A 21,318-nucleotide genomic window follows, 5' to 3' on the forward strand; every position below is an offset into this window, starting at 1 on the left:
TGTCTGTGTCATCACCACAACTAACACATCTACTACGGCCGCATGCTCAGATGAGCAGACTTATGTATCAATGCATACTCACAAGGACACGCTGAATCACATGCATGCATGCTCACAGACTCACACATGCTCAAAAACACACAGTCATCATCAACACAGTACAACTAAACTGGTATGAAACAACCCTTTCTCTCTTTCTAAATGTCTGTCTTGCGCTCTCACACATGCAATCTCAAACATACAGACACATGCACCCGTGGTTTTCAGTGCTCGAAACCCTCAAAACAAAGAGATGCTTACATACCAACATCTGAGACACAGCAGAGACACAGATCTGAGCAAACACATTATTACATGTCGTGGCACCAAACAGGCAGTCATTTAAAATGTCTCAGTTTTAGGGAAAATATCTGTAAGAAGGTCATTGAGGGACATGGTCATAAACTGTATTTGTATACATATTATTTGCTGAAAGTGGTTGTATTCCATCTCAGTTCACTAGGACTTCATCATCATACAGGATGTATGTTGTCCTAATTTCATACAGTGCCCGGCCGACACTTGCAACTGAGCTATACCAGCACCCAATTGTTCTATTCAGTAAAATAGCTGCAATGGCTGCACACATATAGAAGATTCCACACAATATCTGGCACATGGCTCTGTGTCTTATGCGGTTTTTGGAGGGATAATATTATTGTCACTGCCCAATCTCTTCTGTGCTGAGCGTGTATATGGTTGCAAGGGATGACAGAGCCAAGACGCCAATTATAAACTCTACATGTTCTGCAGTCACATAATAATCTGTTCCACGTGATTAGGATCAGTGAAATGGAGTCGCTGCTATACTCTCACATGACATACTACATGCTGCATTATACATCCAACACACGCTGTATTTGAGCTTGTATTTAACTTGTCATTGGTCTGCTTAGTCTTTTTAGTTTGAGCATGCTGCTGCTGCTGCTGCACTGCTCACCTGAAGACTCAACAGATTGCTGCAGTCAGCTGATAATACATTTATGCTACTTCCAATCTCAATTGGTGTGATTTAACATGCTGTTATTACACACTGTTCATGGCTATACCTACAGTAATGAACACCCTGTATTTTCATTACATATATCACATGAAAAGAAGCGCTGGGATCGAGGGGTGGGTCCAAGAGTGACTGACTTTCAATCCCATGGGAAAACGTGCATTTACTCTGACATTAAATTTCCATCCATTTAATAATTAAGCCACATATATGACTTTCTGTTGGTCCATCTCTCTGTCTCGCCGTCCGTATGTTAATCTGTCTAATAAATAAGATTATCCACATAATGGGGATCTTTGTTTTGTCCAATTGTTAATGTCAAATTGAGTTAGGGTTTTCTTTTTGAAGTGATTGCAACTTGTTTATTTTGCATTCATATTGCATGATCAAATTTATTCTAAGGGAGTTGTTTTACTCAACTGCTAGCTAGAGAAAAAGAGTCTAAAGAATTCTGTATTCAACTAAGATAGACATTTCTTCATTGAAATGGACATAATGTGAAAAAGTTAGTTTTCAATGGAATCTTGGGATTCTGCATTTATGGGTAGAAAAACAGGGCTCATCATATTTTAAGATTACTGTGCTTCCTTCCAACAGCTGAACAAGCATGTAATCCAGTCATGCTATTTTCAGACATGTTATTTAATTCATGCTTTTCCCTTTATCTTATAAGCAATGCCAGGTTCTTTTTTTATTTGTCTTTTTCAATATATATTCTATGAAACAAATATGTCTACATTCTGATCTGGCTATTTGGGTTATAACCAATGTTATGTAGGCTAACTGCGGCATAACAGCAGGAGATGAATAGTGCATTGTGACCGGGAGGGATTGGATGTCAGCCAGGACAGCTATAGTGTCTGAGCTGGCACAGCGTTCAGTGCAGGTGTCACAAGGACATAGCTATGGCAAACACATTTTTTTCAGAAACTATACGCTTAGTTTACACAGAACAGTAATGCAGCTGATTGCATATTCATTTCCACTTATGTAATAAATCGAGCATTAGCACAACACTTTGCAGTTCAAGTGTCGTGCAAAACTCAACATTTCAGAAAGCATATTGGAAGAGCATTTCAATACCTTTTAAGTCAGCGCTTGTGTTTTTTTCAAACAGTAAAATGTCTTTTACATAATAATAGTATTTTCACTATTCAGAATTAACCTATTGTGTATTTGAACCATTGGATTTTTTATGCGGGAGAAAGATAACATGACACAGGCATTATAATCTATAGGTCTTTATTTATTTTTGCAGATAACATATATTGCAATCATGCTTTTTCATATAACACCATCTAAAGACATTTATTATATTTTTTACATAGAATATTTTACATTAGGCCCATGAAACAGCTAGAAATATACAAAACAATATTCTCTGACTAGACATTTCTATTACTTTATTATTATTATCATTATTCATATTATCATCTTTATTATTACTCTATTCTGTTATTGTAATTATCATTTTTACAGTTGAGAGAGATATGTGCTTTAGTTTCTGAGATAATAATATTATTGCAGAAAACAGCAAATAATATCACATTTTTTTGTTCAACATTTAGACAAAAGAAAGAAAAACTCAGGTTGTACGGACATTCACGGATACATGTATTTCACAGTCCAGTTTACAACATCATTCAAGAGAGAAAACTGCAGTATGGTAACTTTATACAAAACTCACGGAACCTTTGTCATTGCACATTTTAAATTTCACATATCTTTGAGAAAACAAAACATAGATAAAAGGAAATTAACGGGACTGATTCCTGTCGCATGTAGCTGCCACAGAAGCACAATTTCTTGATCCTCCTTCATAGTAATACAGTAATATCTGCGGTCTGTCACTAAAGTCAGCTTCTACATATACCTTTCTATACTGGCGATCAAGCTTGATATGTAATAATAGGTTTTTTTCACCCTATGAAAAGGAGTAGTTTCAGTGGTGTTGGCCTACAGCACAAAGCGTTTTGCTATGTCCTGTTGTGGTAACAGTGCTTTTGCCAGCTTTGTCCTCTGAATGAGCAAGCGTTTCTCTCTCCTATTCTGAGATTTTTAATCTGCACTCGTCACAGGATATAGATACACTATGGCTTCTACTAAAATGACTGAGTGAAGGCCATCACAGTTCATTTACACTGAAAGAAATGATGCTAGTTGAGTAGCACACAGAAAGAGGCAACAATTTGGATCAGCATGCGAGAGTGCCCAAGTACGTATATATATATTATACTGGTTTCTGTGTTCATGTTTTGTAGCCGCTTTTATTTCAGTGTATAATAATAGTATCTGAGAGAATTTGGTCACGTCCACCTTTGTTCCTGAGGAAGGGGTTACTCAATAGATATACAAGTAAACCGTTGGAGTCACAATAGTGGTATCCATCATAGAAATCCATCACCAAGCCTCAATCCAGCAGCCACAGCAGCTTATTTATTTTCATAGTTTAAAATATAGATCTGATTTAGCATTGGCTTATTGCAACAAAACTTTTCTAGTTAACTACTTTGTCCGGAGAATAAAAATCAGTTTTTTCCAAATAATCTCATGCAAAAATATTGTAAGCATAACGCAAATGTAAGATTTCTGTAATGGTTACATCTTTTTCGTAAGAGGCGGCATTTTACATGCCAAAATTGTGCTTGTAATCACATGCTGTATTTGCTGTATTGATTTACTGTATATAGTCAGCGGGTCAGATGTCTGCACCAATCTTACAAACGTAGTTTGATTTTGGTCCTTTTCACTCTCACATATAGAAAACGACCTAAAAATGATTCTACAAAAAGATTCAGACAACATACAAAGTTATTGTTCTTTAGAAAACAAAGAAACAATTATAACAGTCTCTTGCTATGTATCCTATGTAAGTTATTTTTGCTGCTGTCAAACGTTTCAATTGAGCCTAAAAAAAAAATTGGACGCTTCAAAACTCCATACTGTACTTGTGCTTTTCAAAGGTAGCCCCAGTCATGGGTGGTAAACATTTCAGGCAAACTGCAGGATCCTGCAAGGGGGTGATAGTCTGGCTAAATTATATGTTACACATACAAGCAGATTTGGCCTTACCTGTTGCACATTCCCATATTGTCTTTGTCATAAATTGATCAATATTCAATTTTCACTTTACAAACTTTCAAATTGCATTTTTTTCACCTACTACACTGCATTCATTTTAATGTATTTGTAATGTACAAGCAAAATGCATTCAACCAATATTTTCTTTGTACAGTAATCGTAGTTTAGTAGATTATTAATATCTTCAAAGTAATAACAATACTATTGAATCAACTCGGGCCTCCAAATTTAAATTATATATTCAATATACAGTAATTTCCTAAGTCACATTTCCTTTTTCTAGAAAGACTAACTTTTTTTGCATAATGAAATTCATAATATCACAACAATTTTGCTGGGTAGTTTGTTTTTCCTCATATGTTTTATAACTCTGTATTATACAAATAAACAAACAGAAAAACCCCTAAAAATAACTTTAATCAGGTTGGTCTCACGTGTCCCCAGGAGGTAGGTGAATAAAAGCAGACATGGAAGTCTGGTGGTCGTTCCCAACCTTGATTATGTTTTTTCTGCGTATCGCCAGTCTGGCCGCCGAGATAAAGCCAGGCAGAGGTTTCTAGATGTAGGCTTCCTCGTTGGCAGGGGTCTGATTCTGGTTTTCTGTCTGCTGGTCTGGGCCATTTTCCTGAGCCTTCGCCAGTGCCAAAGGCTTGAACATCATCCGCAGACGCTGAAAGAAGCACATATATCACACAGCTGAAAGATGTACTGATCGTGTCAAGATAACAATGAGACACTGTCAAACACCATTAGGAGGACCCAAACAGCTGCAAAGTTTGTGATCCAACCGAGAAGCTGTAGCAAAACACACCAGCTACACAGCTGTGAGCTTGATGGAGTGTAAACTTTCTACAAGATACTCTCAGTAAAGACATGTCATACTGTTTTCCTGATGTGATGAGTAGTTCTCACTGTAGGATAATAAAAAAAAGTCAACCTGTTATATGACGTAATACAGCCTTAGGTGTTGCTTTAAAAGGAACATAAAAGACAATGTTCTTGACAGTAACACATAATAATTGAGCGAAACTTACCAAGCCCACAAAACTAAAAGAAACTGTCCTTTATTTTGTTAATGTTTAAAATGTTCTGAACTATGGATAGTTTTGGACCCGGGATTCTGCAGCACAGAAAGCTTTTATATGCCGTATTTGTGAGCTTCCGCCTGAGTGCACAGCACTAATCAGCTGGCTGATTGCTACAATTAGACAATCAGCCATCAGCTGGTACTGCAGGATCTGACACCTGCACATCGCCTCTGACAGACTTTGTTGCACTGCCTGCAATTACTGCCCATTTATTCTGTCAGCACTGGCTATAAAGCTATATCTGTCACTAGGGACCATATAGATGTTCAGTGATTGTTCCGCGCATTGTGCATCACTGCAAATCAAAAGGCTCTTAATGCAAATGGCAGGCCGGAAAAGGTATTATGTGCCATTGATTAGGATCATCAGTCAATACAAATGCAGCATAGCATTCTGCTGCATACAAATGAATGTAATTAACTGAGAACTTAGTGTCTGGTGAAGCAAAAGGGATCTGCAATTGTTTTTAACAGAACCAATTAGAAACTCTATTTTCCTAATCCTTTTATCACTGTTCTACTCTTCATGGCAATTTATCACGTCTTTACCCAGCATGCCTACGTGTTTGCTCATTACAGTGTTAGTTATAATGCACACAGCAAAATCACATTGTGCTAAGCTGAACATTTTAGCATTCAGCCTTTTTGCTGTTAAACTATTATTGAAGGTACTATTGTCAATTCCAGCCATTATGTAAATGTTGTTGTTATAAGTGAGGATGATATAAATGGATTAGTATATTCTGATGAATGTTTTAGAGCAGCGATTTTAAATGTTCATTCAAACTTCAGTTCATGGTTGAAACTGACTGATGTATCAGCACACTCTTAACAAAACGCTGTATTGCATTGCATACAGTAAGCAATAATGTATTGGAGCCATAAAATCATGCATATCAAGTCATCCACTTGAAACTCCTAACACCGAGCCTGCTTCGCTGCCGACTGAAGGTTCAAACCAGCTAATGTGTGAGAGGCGTGTGCAGTGATGGATACACTCCTGGATATCCATCTATAATATTTGCATGCACTAAACAAAACTCTCAATGTTTATATATATATATATATATACAGTATATATTTAATAATACTCCTGTGTATGTATATAGTTTGTATTTAGATGCAGAAATGTGTACTATTTGTTTACTGTAGTATTTAAATCTTCTGAAACAATACAGCCAAATTGGCTGATACCACATCAGTCTTACCTCTTTGTATGTGCCTTTGATTGTGAGGAACATGTAGACCATGTAGCCAGGAATGAGGGTCATGGAGGAGAGGGCCATGCACCAACCAACCCCCTGGCCCCAGGCTGGGAACACGTAGTCACCCATGGTGAGGGGAACCATCTGCACTGCACTGAACAAGAAAACTCCCTAGAAAAGAGGTAAAAAGAAAAAGATCTCAGTACCTTCATCATCATCTTTTGACATTTCACTAATCAAGTCTACATTCTCAGTTATAAACATGAAGACGTACGACATATAAAGATTATAGCCATCTTTCTCAATTTACAGCTTTAGTTCCTCATAAGCCAAAAATATTGTCCTTGATGGTGTATGTATCCACTGTTGGTGCTTTAAACATTGTGCATGTTAACCACAGATAACACTTACAGCCACAATGAGCGGAGTGAATACGACCCAGCAGGCCTTCCACCACATACAGGGCTTGTAGCCAATCATTTCCTCAATGTTGTCGTAGAATTTGTTCACACCTGGAATCACAGATAGAGCACAATTTTAGTTGTTCTGTTGTGTGACTACTAATGTGCTCCATAATTCAAAGATCTCAGTTGGATAGAAAGGAGATTACTGAGACATAGCTTCGGCTTACCATAAAACCATGAAATGGAGATGCACTCAAAGAAGACCAGGAAGAGCAGGCACATTCCACTAGCTGAGTAGTAATCAAATAGCTTGAACACGTACAGTCCACCCTTTAAAAGAAGAAAACAAAAGAAGATAAAGACAGATGAAGGTGGAGAGGTAAACGTTGAAGAAGCAATTATAGTAGTGATGTGCAGAACAGTACTAAATCGTCCAAGTGGAATAACACCAAGGGCGAGAGCATCGACGGATGTGGCTGGTGAGTATTAGTGACGTTTCATTGGTGAGGACAAACTTGGTGACTTCCTTGTGGAAACTGTTTTTTGTTATTGTGCAGCACAGGCAGGATATGTTTACCTTGATTAGGAATCTCCTCAAACAATTCCATGTCAGTTTATCATTTCTTTTGGCTATCAGATGATAATCAAGAACAACTCAAGGGACCTGTTCATCACCTCTGTGAACCGTGATACATTTTAAGCTGCCTGGAGCAGCCCTTTAACGGGGCTGTGGCATGATGGATATCCATTGTGGCAGAAATAAAGAGTCTTTGAGTCTCATTGATAGACGTGACCTTGGCCGCCGGGGTTGTGTGAGACAGAAGCCTCTTCGCTTACTTTTAGCTTTTAAACTTTCATTATTTTATTTTTTTTCTTACTTTTGAAAGTAAGTAAATATCATTGAATGCAAATGTGCATCTTGTCAAATACTAGGAAACCTAGAGAGGATGAGGTGCAGAACATTGATTAGGCTCAGGGGAGCCTCAATGTGTTCAGTAATATATCAATTTAAATTCAATTTTATTGAAATTGTGGTTTTATGGTAGCTATAGCCAAAGGTCTGGTGATCGCATAAAGCATAGGTATCTTCCTTTGTGGACCATGTACACATTTTATGGAAATATAGCCATCAAAATTCCATGTCATGGAGCAAAGTGTTAGTCCGCTGAAACCTTAAGGAATTGCTGTAGGAGCACCATTGATTAATCTCTCTAAAGGTGTTTCACATCTTCCTCAGGACCAAAGTGTTGGACAGATGGACAAATGGACATGAAAACCAACTGACCATGTCATTGTCCCCTGGACTAGCAGCCAACAGGTAAATGTGATATGAAATAATTGCTGTGAACCTGTTTTTATGTTGTTTCATATTGCAGATTTACACATGATGCAAATAAACAGGAAACACTAAGAACTTCATTCTCAAAGTGTCCGGGTCTGCTAAACATTACCCATACTAGACTTTGCGAGTTAAAAGTATTGCAGGTCACTCAGTCAGCATTAGTTTTCTGTGGGAAATTCAGATTAAATTATGCAATAGAAAATAAGTATTTACCTGTGTAATGTTGGAAAGTCCAATGATGTAAGAAATAAGGCAGACGACTGCGATGAAGATTTCTCTGCGTTTTCGGAGAGCGTGAGGGAACTCGTCAACCAGTGCAGTGATGAAGCCCTCCACAGTGCAGAACTGGACACATTGGGTTTGCGTTAAACTCTGTTAATTTGGCATTGCATTGCTTGGTTGAAGCTGGACCATCAGTACTTTGCTTTACAAATATGCAGAAAAAACACAAATTAGACCAAATATGTTGGATTATCTATACCTGACTGTCGATTCCCAGCATCAGCAACATGGAGAAAAAGAGTATAGCCCAGAGAGGAGAGATGGGAAGCTGGGTCACAGCCTCAGGATAAGCCAAAAATGCCAGGCCAGGTCCTGACAACATAGAAATGTTATAGACATGGTGTTCAAAAGCAAAATGTCAAATAAGAAAATATAACGTTTAGTTATTCTTTAATAATTTTGCTAACCACCATTTTCTGTTATATTTAAGTAACTGGATACATCAAAAGTGTCCTGAAAGTGTGAATGTTGAACTTGAGTGTTCACAAAGGACCGATATTTTGCAAAAGCAATTTTCCTTTCTCATAAACCCAGAAAGCTGTGTCATAGTGACAAAATAAACCCCTCCCTTTTTGACTGAAATAATAATATCAAGCAATTTCAAGGAATAATTTCTGCACAATAGCAAGTGTCTCTTGCCTGTACCGATTGTCGCTATCGAGTTTCAACATTGATTGCAATTACCTGAGGCTGCCACATCAGCGATGGGTCTATTTGTTACATTGGACATGAATCCCACGATGGAGAAGATGACCAAGCCAGCGAACATGCTGGTGAAGGAGTTGATGCAGCAGACAATGACAGAATCTCTGTAGGGGAGAGACAAAGCACAAGGCAGCCATTGTCACGCCTATATCAATTCCTTATCAACCCGTCACACATTGTCGAGAGGCATGGGGGGAAGGGACCGTGGAGAGCCATTTTGCATCCTGCAGTAACAGAGCAGCTGAGTACATTTAGATTGACCCGTTATATAAAATGGCAGTGAGCACCAGCGAATTTAAAATTGTTGGAAGCAGAGATATTATGTTTTTAGATTGCAAGCTGCTAGTTTATCTGACTTTTAAGAGGCTAAGGCAGGCCTCATGTGTATAGCCAAAATAATGAAACGAGGAATACAGCTGGAGGCTCAAATATTCCCAAATTAGAAGGTGCAACAGACACAATGTTGCCAGGAAACCAAATAAAATCCAAGAAAGACACATCTGCACCGTTTGCTTAAAAAAAAAAAGATGTGTGGCAAATTATGTGTTATATGAACCTGGAATGAAATATAATAACCACGTACCTATACACGTTGTTATTGAAGGGATTGTAACTGCCAAGAGCGATCAGAGAGCCTAAGCCCAGCCCGTAGGAAAAGAAGATCTGAGTGGCAGCATCCAGCCACACCTGACAAAAAAAGATAAGAAAATTAGGTCAAAATAAGCAGTTTTAGACACGTAACTGGTGCCAAGTTAATGCTAAATATAGATTTTGCTTTAAAAAATGGTCTGTTTTCACTTTGTATTATGGATAATATGAATTTATTTCTCATTTCAACCAATTTAACTGGCTGGGTTGTTCAAACTATGTGCACAAAGGCCTTTCATCTCTTTTGAACCTTTGGTGGAACTGCAGGAACTGGGAGTGATACTTGTTCTAGGAAATGTCAAAAACCTAAGTGCTGTTTTCTAACACTCGGTCCATCTGATTTTATCCACATTTGATCCCATTGCAGCCCACCTTAACCCACTTAATTCAGCAAGACTTGTCTAATCATGTCTCTCCACATTTTTTCTTCTAGCTTCTTCTTGAGCTTTAATGAGGTGGCTTAGTCATTTATACACAATCATTACAAGATAAAACAGGACATCATCAAAACATCAATACCTATCATCCAGTGGGTTTTTCTCTGGACATAATTGCATCAACCTAAAAACCACTGGCAGTCTTCAGCCCTCTCCTTTATACTTTATATAAGGCCTGCAATAGGATGATAAATGAAATACACAGTGCTTTTGCAGGAAATTCCACTCTACTATGCACTCACTGAGAACCTGTTTGGATAAGATTGTATTCTGTATTCACCTTAATGACTTCACACAAAGAGGAAATCATTACCATAATGTTACACTATACCTCAAATAATACATACATCTTTGTCTAAAAAAAAAACTTCTACTGGGGCCCAGCTTATCCTCTACAACAACCTTTATTGTGGCAGCCAATAAAGAGCTGTGTTACCCAACATAAAACCATGTTTACACATCTAGGCGAAAAAAGAGAGCATACCTCAGACTCCTTCAGTTTTTGAAAGTCTGGGGTGATATAGAAGAGGATTCCATCAATTGCCCCAGGTAGACTGATGCCACGGCAAAACAGGATGAACAGCATGAAGTAAGGGTATGTGGCTGAGAAGTACACCACCTGTGGGACACAAAGTTATTGTTAGGAAAAATAATAGTGTCTATCAAAGCCAACACTTACTTGTTTGATCACACAGCTATTATTTCACTTGGGATATTTGTCCTGTAGGCAACAAAACTGTTGAAGATGGGAAAACGACAAAGTTGTTCAACTCATTATGAAGAGTGTTACTGTACTGTGGCACCATCCCACTGCACAGTGCAGCACAGTGACCTAGTCAGCCATTCCCCGGAGGCAAGATGACCCCACAATGCTTAGGTTCAGCACAGTCTCACTGCACCGTTTCCCTCCTTATCTGAACTAATTTTCCACTGTGCTATCAAAGTCAACTCAGTTCACATCATTTATGTGAAAATCCAATGCATGAGAAATGAAGTCGCATGATTATGTCATTGACACTACCATATATGCACATATCTAACATATGTAAAAAAAAAAAAACATTGATGTAAAGAAGTGAAAAAGTTCAATCATATATGTTATGTTTTGTAATGTTCTTGTTCTGAGCGAAGATAATGGCTTTATATCAGTCTAGTGGAGGTACTTATAGTACTTGTGGGTTGAAGGGAAAACGCATACAGTGATGTTTTAAAATTGTCACTTTAACTTACATATTTATTTATCCTGAAGTAGTTTGAATAAGTTGTGATCTGTACATTTGAACAATCAACCGCCATATCATAGTGCCAATTTAAGCATTAATGTCATCCGGGTTCGATTTGAGATTTTTTGGTTGTCTCTGTCCTTGTCTTTTCCCTTTACATACTTTGCCTGTCCAGCCGACCCCCTTCCATATGCAGAAATAGACGAGGACCCATGCAATGGCAAGCGTGATAGCCAGCGGGATTCGGATCTCCCCAGGTTTGTCCAGGCCATCAGTCATCTGGTGCATGTTACGTCTGCAGGGAAGGGGTAAAGTGGTCTTACTACAACGCACAAACGCATGCTTGATCTCATACATGTAGCCCGTGTGGATGCACACACAAATATACACACAAGTGTCTGGATCCTCACAAAAAGCCCTCTTCCTGTCTTTCTTACCCCACCCCTAAAGCTTTTTTTAAGGCCTCTCAGTCAAGGGAAGTCTTGCTTGCATGCATGCAAATCTACACACATTTTTGGCTCTTTTAAACATTTTTTTCCTAGGGTTGGTTTGAGGCCCTTTTTGAATGCGCACACTTTCCGTTCTATTACAGAAAAAACATCTAGAAAGATGAATAATAGAAGGATTTAGTGAGCCATTTGATTCTCAGATCCAAATGGCCCTATAAGTCTCAAACCCTGATCTTCATTATACACACAAGGGGCCATGACTTTTCTGTGTTTCCTGAATCTGTTCACAACAGAGCCATATCCTTGTGATATAAACAGATTCTTATGTTCAGCTTACTCCCAAAACTCCACAACAGAGCTGGTAAGGTTTTTGGTGTCTGCGATGCTGTAGTTGGTGTAGCAGCGCTCTGTGTTCCAGGCATTGCCACAAGACTGCCATGGTAGCTCCTGAAATTTAAAGGAAAAAAAGGGAGAAAAATCACACAGACAGCTCTTTTTACTTTCACTACTCTCCCACCGCCGGGTCCCATTCTCTCTGGCTGTCGGGCAGCCAAGACCATGATACTCATTGAGATTTCATGCTTTTCTTAGAAGAGTAAATGCCTCATCGCCAAATGCATTTATCAATACCTTGTGTAAGGGCTAATTATGTGGGAAAGGAAGTAATAAATGTCATACTCTGTTAGGGGCTGTTCACCCTTGTATAAGAGGTGCTGGCATAAATAACTTGCCACATACCTAAAATGGTTACTGTGTAAAAATACAACCTGGGCATAAAGGGTAGAAGAAAAACAAGAAAACACGTGTTTTTTTCTAATTAAAGGGACACTTTTATGAAATATTTTTCAGTATGAATCAAGGAAATGACCTTTATCGTACATTTTCAAGGTAACTTTCTTTTAACAAGGGACCAGCATGAATATAAATTGCAAATACTCACGGTAGTGAAGGAGTTGTACAGATAGTAAATGGCCCAAGAAATGATTACAATGTAATAGATATTCAACCAGAAGGACAGAACTGCAGCAGCCATTCCCACACCTAAAACAATGGAGAGTACAGGCGTGGTGTTGAATCGAGCTGAAATATATGTGTGGGCAAAAACTAGGATAATAATAAATATGTAATACATGTTTTAAATTAAATAGCCCCTATTTTGAATTTGACTTGGTCTGTTAAACGACCTGATCTTCATAAATAAGCCAGTGAAGATACAAATAATAGTTATTTATTGTTTTAAGGGTATTTACCTTTGAACACGGGGGCCAGCTTCCACACTCCAAGCCCTCCAATAGAAGTGTATTGACCAAGAGCCGTCTCCAGAAAGAACAGGGGCATGCCGGCAAATATGAGGGTCAAAAAGTAGGGAATCAAGAAGGCCCCTGAATGAGAAGTGAGAGGTAAAGGTGTGTAAGTGAAGGTGATAAACTATTAACATTCAACATGCTCCAGATTATATATTTTCTAAAAGGTGTAACACTGCGCTCCAGATCATCGTAGAGGGTTTCTCTTGTGCGCAATTACGCACGGTTTAGATGGACAGAAATACACTTTAGCTTTGTTTTAATCAAAAACCTCCGGGAGCAAAATCGCAGGTTTGTTGCTGAGACATTTGAACTCCTTTTTGAAGCATGGATGAATGGAAAATTGCCAAGAATTCCTGATTACCTCCTCCGTTTTTTCCACATAAATAAGGAAATCTCCAGACATTCCCGAGTCCGATTGCGTATCCCACACATGAGAGAAGAAAGTCAAATCTCCCGCCCCACGTTTCTCTCTCGGGTAACTCCTTTGTCGTCTTCTGCACTTTCACCACCAAGGTTTTGGGTTTGTCGTTTGGCGTTGTGGTGGGTGCGTCAGTCACCGTCTCCGTTAAGACGTGTCCGTCCGTGGCTTTGGTCCCGTTGGTGGCCATGGTCACTGTGCGTGTTTGATAGTCCTCACCAGTGGAGAGGAAGGGGTTTCAGAACCTGTCCAGGCAACAGCAGCTTCTCCGTCCTGTAGCCTACACCCAGCTCCCAGATACGAGCCGAGCGGAGACGACTAATCGGGCTAATGAGAGTGATGAGCAGCAGTTTAGCAGCGGTCCAGCGACCCTGAAAATTAAAATTAAATATACACAAATATTAATACAAAAAAAATCACGGAAAAAATAAGAAACTTTTTTCTTGATGTAGGCTACACGTCATTCTGCCAAGTTATTTGATACATCAACATCTTATATACATTAATTCCAATGTAATGAAGGTGGAATTATCTTTTCCCATTAACTTAGCAATGACTTGTTTTGTATAAGAAAATAAATATGAAAAATAAATAAGGGACAAAATTACTTATTAATGGGGTAATCATGCCCTGTGCAATTACTAGTAAAATATCATTTTTAACAATTGTAGCGTATGCATCCATTGTAACTGCATAAGATTTCTTCAGGGTAAAACAGGAAAAAAATGTGCCCCACGATCCGTGAACCCCACGGGATCAAATAAAGACTTCTCATGCAATAAGAGTCACTTTTAATTGCCTGGAGTGAATGCATGTTAGCAGAAATTTAGAGCCTGCTCTTGTCCTTGAGACATTACGTTTTATATTCAATGGCCCACTTCTAAAGCTCCGGTACAAGAGGAGAGCAATTAAACACATTTAGGAGTCAGGCGCGACGATAATGTCTAATAAATCACCTGGAGAGGCTTAGTCACTGGAGCTTTTCAATAGACATTTTCATTCATGTATCTGCAGGACAGAGTTAAAATATGTTTAACTTATGTATTTAGTTATTTATCAACAATGCAAAACGCTACACTGTTTTAACACGACATGATTCAAACACTTTTCTGAATTAATAAAATACGTTATTCTGTATTTATTTTAACTTTGTGGAAAGATAGTTAAACGAATGTAACATAAAGCGCGCAGTCCTGCTTGCGCAATTGCAAAAAGCCTTATTAGGCAACACGGTTACAAATATTTGGATGAGTTTTTATTTTTTTTAATAGCTTTGATATTAAATATATGACATGTCAGTGTAACATTTCACTTCAAATTGGGATTAAGTGAACAGAAAAAAATACGTGCGCATTCTTTTCCTAAAAGATTGCACAATTAAATGTTACATATTTTGAACATTGTATTGCATGATCTAAGTATCGATATCAAATGACCCTCATGAGCCGAGTCTGTTGCGTCGCCATTAAGTGAAGTGCGGTCGCACATCGGTTGACATTGCCAGATTTGGCGCATCTGCATATGCCAAATTCAACAATGGTCTCTTTGTAATAAGTATGTCAGCAAACGCAAATGCATACGTGATTGTATTAAGATGCATTATGTGTGACAGAATACTTACAATAACACGCTTTTATGTTCCAGAATTTTTTCCCGGTGGGAAAATCCGAATTTCAGAAAAAGTTACTTCCTTGCACTTTTAGAGAATAAAACCCAGGTGAAAACTTTGCATCCGACGACAGAGAGCCAATATATGATCCTGAGAGGTGAGGATGATGAACAAATGCGTCTTTGAGAGCGAGGTGCTGTCCTGAAAGGAGTGGTGCTGAAAGAGAGGAGGGGAGAGAAGACGGGGAAAGGAGCTGCCGCCGTCTGAGTTGAAGCGAGCAGGGACGTAACATGGAGCGCAGGATCCTCACTCTCATCTACATAGCGTCAATGTCACCTCAAAGTCGACCCTCCCCAACTCCAACATTTCCACCACTGAGATGGCAGCGGGTTTGAGAGAGGAGCATCCTCTTGTCTCAAGGTTTTATATCCTTACTCCTGCAGCTTTTTTTTTACATCAGCAATTCTCTCTTTCTTTCTCTCTCTCTCCCTCTCTCTCTCTCATTCACTCTTTCTGTCTCACTCAGGGGCCATTTGATACATAATAACCAAACATTAACTAGATTAGAAATGGAAAAAGTTGTCACAAATAACACTTAAGGGACACTTTAACTTTCTAAACTTCCATTCATCCAACTTTTTGGAGATTGACATAAACAGCCTGTGTAAAAAGGCCACAATCTGAGCAAACTTGAGAGGTGTAATGTTGCATCAAATGCAGCCACTCCAAAGTAACAAATACAGAGCAAGATGCCAATGGCTGCTCTTGCTACTGGCAAAACATGATAAGAGGGCCCCAGCCAATAAAGGGAGACAGGGTGTGTGAGATAAATTGAAAACTCTGCTTATAATCTTCTTAGCCAGCTGTCTTCCAAAACTAAATACCCTTGTGGGACATCCCAAATGAGCAGTCTTAATGCAGACTTTAACTCCCACATCCAGATAAATTATAAGGGTCTCACTGGGAGATTAGATTCTCAGAGGCTTTAACAGTTAAAGTTTGACTTGTGAAAATTAGTCATAATCAAACCAATGTTAATGTTAAAAGAAAATCTACATCAGACAAACTCCTTATTGACATAAACTGTGAAGGTGTTTGAAGTGTGTTGCAAAGCGCATAGTTGTCAGGTGACGCATCAGCCCAACCTTTTTTTGTTTGGTACCAAAGAAACTTCAGTTGAATGTGAAGTTGCACCATGTCATGGATTATGTGTACGTTATGGATGCATGCAAATCTGGAGTGTGTCAAAAATGATTTAGAAAAAATCTACTTTTACCAATTCCATGTTTAGATATTAATTTGCTTCATTTCTTATCCTTTCGTTCTTCCTACACCATCCCCATTTTTTCTCACGTCTCGCTGCCTTTGATACCCCCCTGTGCTCATCTGCCCAAATCTTTATTTCGCATCTTTTGTTCTATTTTTTCTCTCTGGCCACCATACTGTAGGCGCTGCGGTGCTGATACAGTGCAACAGAGAAGCCACATCGCTGAGAGGGAAGGAAATAACGCCCAGATGGTGAACCAATGAGGGGTGAGCTAACCTTCTGATACCAAACAAAATGTATAATTTTTAATCCCAACTGGGTGATTGGCCTGCAGGCTGTGGCGCCTCAGATGTGCAAAAAGCCTCCCGTTGGCCTGCAGCTCTCACACGAGAGGAATTCAAAATGCCACAGTGATGAGAGCTGGTGGAGCTGCGCTTGTGGCCCTCGCCCCACCTGATTGTGAGCCTGTGTGCAGTGGAGCTTGTAATTACAGAAGGAGGTGGTAGTAATAGAGAGTAGAGCACAGGCAAACACACAGGCAGACAGCTGGCCCCCTGTCAGTTTCACCGCTCAGACATAGGGGACAAAAGTGATGCTTTTAAACTGCAGAGCAGATTATTGCTCACATGAGAAGGCCAAAATGCCGATGCAGATGATGATGATGATGATGATGATGACAGTGATAATGATGATTGATGCATTTTACAATGCAGGTATATTAACAGAGCCTTTTAGAAATATGTTGCCTATCACATTCAGTATTTCGATGAGGCTTGGCAGATGGTGAGGCTCTGTATGTGCAACTATGGATAACAGCATCCTACTTGTATCTCTTAGAAAATGTAAATTCAAGCAGGAATTGAGTCAACGTAAGATACATTTTTACATTGATGAACTGGATATACTACTTGTGAACTAACATACAAAGCTATGAGGAGAGAATTATCAAAACAACATGCTCACAATAGCAATGCTTACGTACTGCATACCGATATAATCATGAGTATGTTCACCATCTTAGTGTACCATGCTAACATGCTATCATTTGCTAATTAGCAATAAACTCAACGAATAATAGGAATGTCATTGGTTTTGCAGATATGTGTTCATAAACTATAAGTATTTGGCATATTATATCATTGACCAGATGATGTAACTCTTTAAAAAGTTTAAAATGTTGTGAAAACGAGTCAAGAAATGGAGAGCATGGTTATCTATTTAGAAGTTATTGAGGCATTTTCCCTAAACCAACCTTGTTCTTTACTAGAGTGATTGTCAGGGGATTCATCCCCTGAGTACCATGTATTTCTGCATCAAATATTATGTCAATCCTTTCAAAATGTGTTAATATATATGTATGGACAAACCAAGTTAACTTACATTGTCATCCGTATTGCCATTGCAGCATTGAATTAAAACATATATCTCTAAAAACAAGCCTGTAGTGTTGTGCAATCACACAGGAACCTTCCTAAAAATACCATCAGTATACTACAATTGTAATAATGACATTGAAAAGTACAACTATTTGATTGAAAGATGAACCCATATATTCTTTAGACAGGGGTTTTTACTGCTTGCTACTTAAGCTAACATTTCTTTTTATATTGTTGTATGTTGGCACAGCACTCCAGAGCTTATGGAAATCAATGTGTGTTTGGGCATATGATAAAGACTGAGAGGTAAACGGAAAGACACACTGACAAACAAACAAACAAACAAACAGACAGACAGAGCCCTGTACTGTAGCTTTTCCATGTCTCTTAATCCTAAAAGCCTCTGTTCTTTTCGGGTAGTTGGGAGAGGGAGGGACTGTTGTCAGGATCAGTTATGTGGAACACTGCAGGCCTATGGGATGTGTCTGGCTCTTCATTGGTAAGTCAGTCAGGTAGGACGCTGCTAGGCCTCTCCAGAAGAGCCTCGGTGCAACGTTTCCGCTCGCAGTGTAAAGATGGAGACAAAGTGATGTGCCTGTTGCCGGGTGATTCACAAAAAGAACCCAGGGTGCATTTCTAAAAAAAGGAAAAACACAGCGGCAAAGTAAAACAAATACTGGCCTCCTTCCATGCCTCCCTCTCTCTTTTCACAGCCAGGCAGGAATGTAGAAGTCGGTGAGAGAGTATGGAGGGAAAGCGGAGCCAAAAAATGAGCCTGCCAAGCCAGCTTATGCTTAAATGTAGCGACGTCTTTAGGCACTGCATGCTAATATGAAGGTGAAGATTCAAATACCAGCTGAATTGGAAATTTGTTTGTGAGAACATGGAAAAATGTGCGAAAGTAGTAAAGCTCTAAATAGAAAGCATTTTAAAGTACATACACCCCCTTAATTTAAATGGTAAATTACATAGAGTTTTTTCCCTAAATCAATTGAAGAACTGTCATGGTCGAAGTATCAGGGTTTCAAGCCAGTAGAGGTGTTCAGACACTGGATGAGTGATATATTGTATTTAAATGTGCCATGGCAGTGTTTTTACCCCCTGTCATGATCAGTTATAACATCAGTGACCGAGGTTGCAAAAGGTTAGAAAGGTGCAGTAGATGAATATGCAACATGGCATTTTGAGTGCACCAGGTTAAAGGTCATTAAGAGAGAAACACTTGTTTTCAGTGAATCATGACAGAGCTTCCCTGATGTCATATTAAATACACTATGACATTACGTGTGCGTATGATAACTATTATTATGGGAAACATTGAGCGCAAGGCATACACTCAAAGCTTTAGTGCAAAACCTTGACACTGGAACATTACTTTTATCAGACTATATTTAATATCTACAATTAAATATGATATTGATAATGTGTATTAAATGATGATGAGGAAAATGTTTGCCCATTGTTCTTATAAATGAACTTTTACTTTTATTTAGGGTTGAGCCACTACAAATATTTATTTGTTCTTTAGCATTTTGACTATATTTTAACAAAATGAAGGATTTCAGTCATCGAATGTCTGGATATTAAGTAATCAGAAGAACTAGCTGAACAAACCTAAATAGCAACCAAACTTTCTGGGAGGGACCTTTTCATTATTACTAATAAACTAAATTGTTTACTTGATTGTTGCACGATAGAGTGAATATCAGGGCATCATTAAAATATGAAGGGTTCATCCTACGGGGACCAAGAGTTTCTGTATAAAATTATGATCAATCATGCAGTTGACATATTTCAGTGTTGACCAAAAGTGGTGAACCCTAAAGCCGTCAGTTTAGCTATATTTCTAAATCTAATTAGGCAGGCTCAGTATGTGACCGCGTCTGCGGCACTAATACATTTTTATTCATGCGCTAATGAGAGCGCTTGTGAATTAATAAATTAGTCATTAAAATGGTAATTAGGTAAGATTTACATATTTGTTTACTCATTGCCACCTCTCACTTGACTCTGCTTGGAGACACTGAGACAAAGAAAGAATTTAGATAAATATGTAATGGTAAAACGAATTCAAAATAAAACTAGATACCCAAGTACAGTACAGTATGTGACACCTTCAGAGCCAGTCTGATTATGTGATAACCATTTTATCTTGTAATGTAGACTTTGGTTTTACATATGAGTTGTACATTACAGGTATTTACATAATAAATAGAACTGTTCACCACTTCTGAAATGCACAAATCATTGTGGGTAAAATGCCAAGGAGTTGATAAGAAGGTCGTCCTGGAAGTACAGGAAGTATAAATCCATAAATGCCTTCACTCAAACATGGAGTTCAACTCAATTGAACTTTGACTTTAAATACACTTTCCCGCACAAAATCTGTTCAACAGGATATTTAAATATCGATTCAATATAATATTTCACAGGTAGTTAAATATTCAAAACAGGTTTAACAATAGTTGTTTTCTTTCAAGAGGATGGTTGTGATACATGAGGTCCAACATATGTGGACCAAAAAAGTGACAATTTGATACTTGCTACTTGTTGGGTTGTAACAAGTAGCCTGGGCCACTTGGTAACAGCGTCAGCGAAAGGCTTTCTCCTCGGGAACTGCTGTGCCAGCATTTGTCCTGCTGTATTAACTATGAGTCTGACACGTATGTATGAAGTCAGAGGAATGTACTTTGGGTTGTTTATGTTCTGCTAACATGTACAGCTTTTGACACACACACACACACACACACACACACACACACACACACACACACACACACACACACACACACACACACACACACACACACACACACACACACACACGTCACACACAAATAGATTGTACATATTGTACAGTTGTGCACGGTACCCCACATCAGGATTCTACCACTGTATGTAATGATCATGAATTGCCTCTGATTAACATATATCTTCTGTGCTGCTGCAGGGATGAAGATGTTTCGAGTTTATAATTTAAATCAAAATGTTTCAATATCGTAATGAATTCCTATTTTGAAAGAAAATATAGCTCACAATTTGCATCCATCACAGCAAAACAAAAACTATCAGAGAAAATGTTCAGGAGTGTAACAAATCATACTCATCAATCAATCATATGATATATGATATATATATATATATATATATATATATATATATAAATGTTTAATTCAAAACAACATTAACACCCCGAGCAAGCTAATATTTCCCTCAAAAAGATACAGTTCAATATCTCAAAGCACTTGAAAAAAATCCAAACAAAATGCTTTTCGTTTTGTCCAGAGGGCTAGTGGGTTGTGTTATGGGAACATCAATACACTGGGTCCTCTGGTTATACTATTATTTATGGTGGTGTACATTATTCCTGCTGGTGCACCTGTATTAATGTTCCACATCAATCTCCGCACAACATCCAAGCAGAACAGAATGGGGGGGG

The 21,318-nt window shown here is 38.5% G+C and overlaps 1 protein-coding gene across 1 annotated transcript; it reads right to left on the reverse strand.

Moving 5' to 3' along the window:
• Nucleotides 1–2,264: 2,264 nt before the first annotated feature.
• On the reverse strand, nt 2,265–15,618 carry slc6a1b (solute carrier family 6 member 1b). Its single transcript, XM_063911716.1, has 15 exons — nt 15,249–15,618; nt 13,571–13,998; nt 13,153–13,284; nt 12,843–12,943; nt 12,240–12,349; nt 11,616–11,748; nt 10,715–10,849; nt 9,729–9,832; nt 9,125–9,249; nt 8,640–8,752; nt 8,372–8,503; nt 7,044–7,146; nt 6,824–6,924; nt 6,416–6,583; nt 2,265–4,790 (listed from the first exon to the last, which is right to left on the reverse strand). Exons 2-15 carry the CDS (start codon nt 13,815–13,817, stop codon nt 4,677–4,679), a joined length of 1,818 nt encoding a protein of 605 aa, XP_063767786.1. The 5' UTR covers nt 13,818–13,998; nt 15,249–15,618; the 3' UTR covers nt 2,265–4,676.
• Between the last annotated feature and the right edge of the window lie 5,700 nt (nt 15,619–21,318).

This window comes from Eleginops maclovinus, chromosome 20 (assembly GCF_036324505.1).
Source record: "Eleginops maclovinus isolate JMC-PN-2008 ecotype Puerto Natales chromosome 20, JC_Emac_rtc_rv5, whole genome shotgun sequence".
In the NCBI taxonomy this organism is placed as follows: Eukaryota; Metazoa; Chordata; class Actinopteri; order Perciformes; family Eleginopidae; genus Eleginops; species Eleginops maclovinus.

Coding starts and splice junctions, on each gene's coding strand:
- slc6a1b (XM_063911716.1), bottom strand. CDS start 13,817: ATGGCCACCAACGGGACCAAAGCCACGGACGGACACGTCTTAACGGAG. Junction 11,749..12,239: donor TCTGTTGTGGAGTTTTGGGA/GTAAGCTGAACA, acceptor CCTTCCCTGCAG/ACGTAACATGCACCAGATGA. Junction 6,584..6,823: donor TCACTCCGCTCATTGTGGCT/GTAAGTGTTATC, acceptor CCTCTTTTCTAG/GGAGTTTTCTTGTTCAGTGC.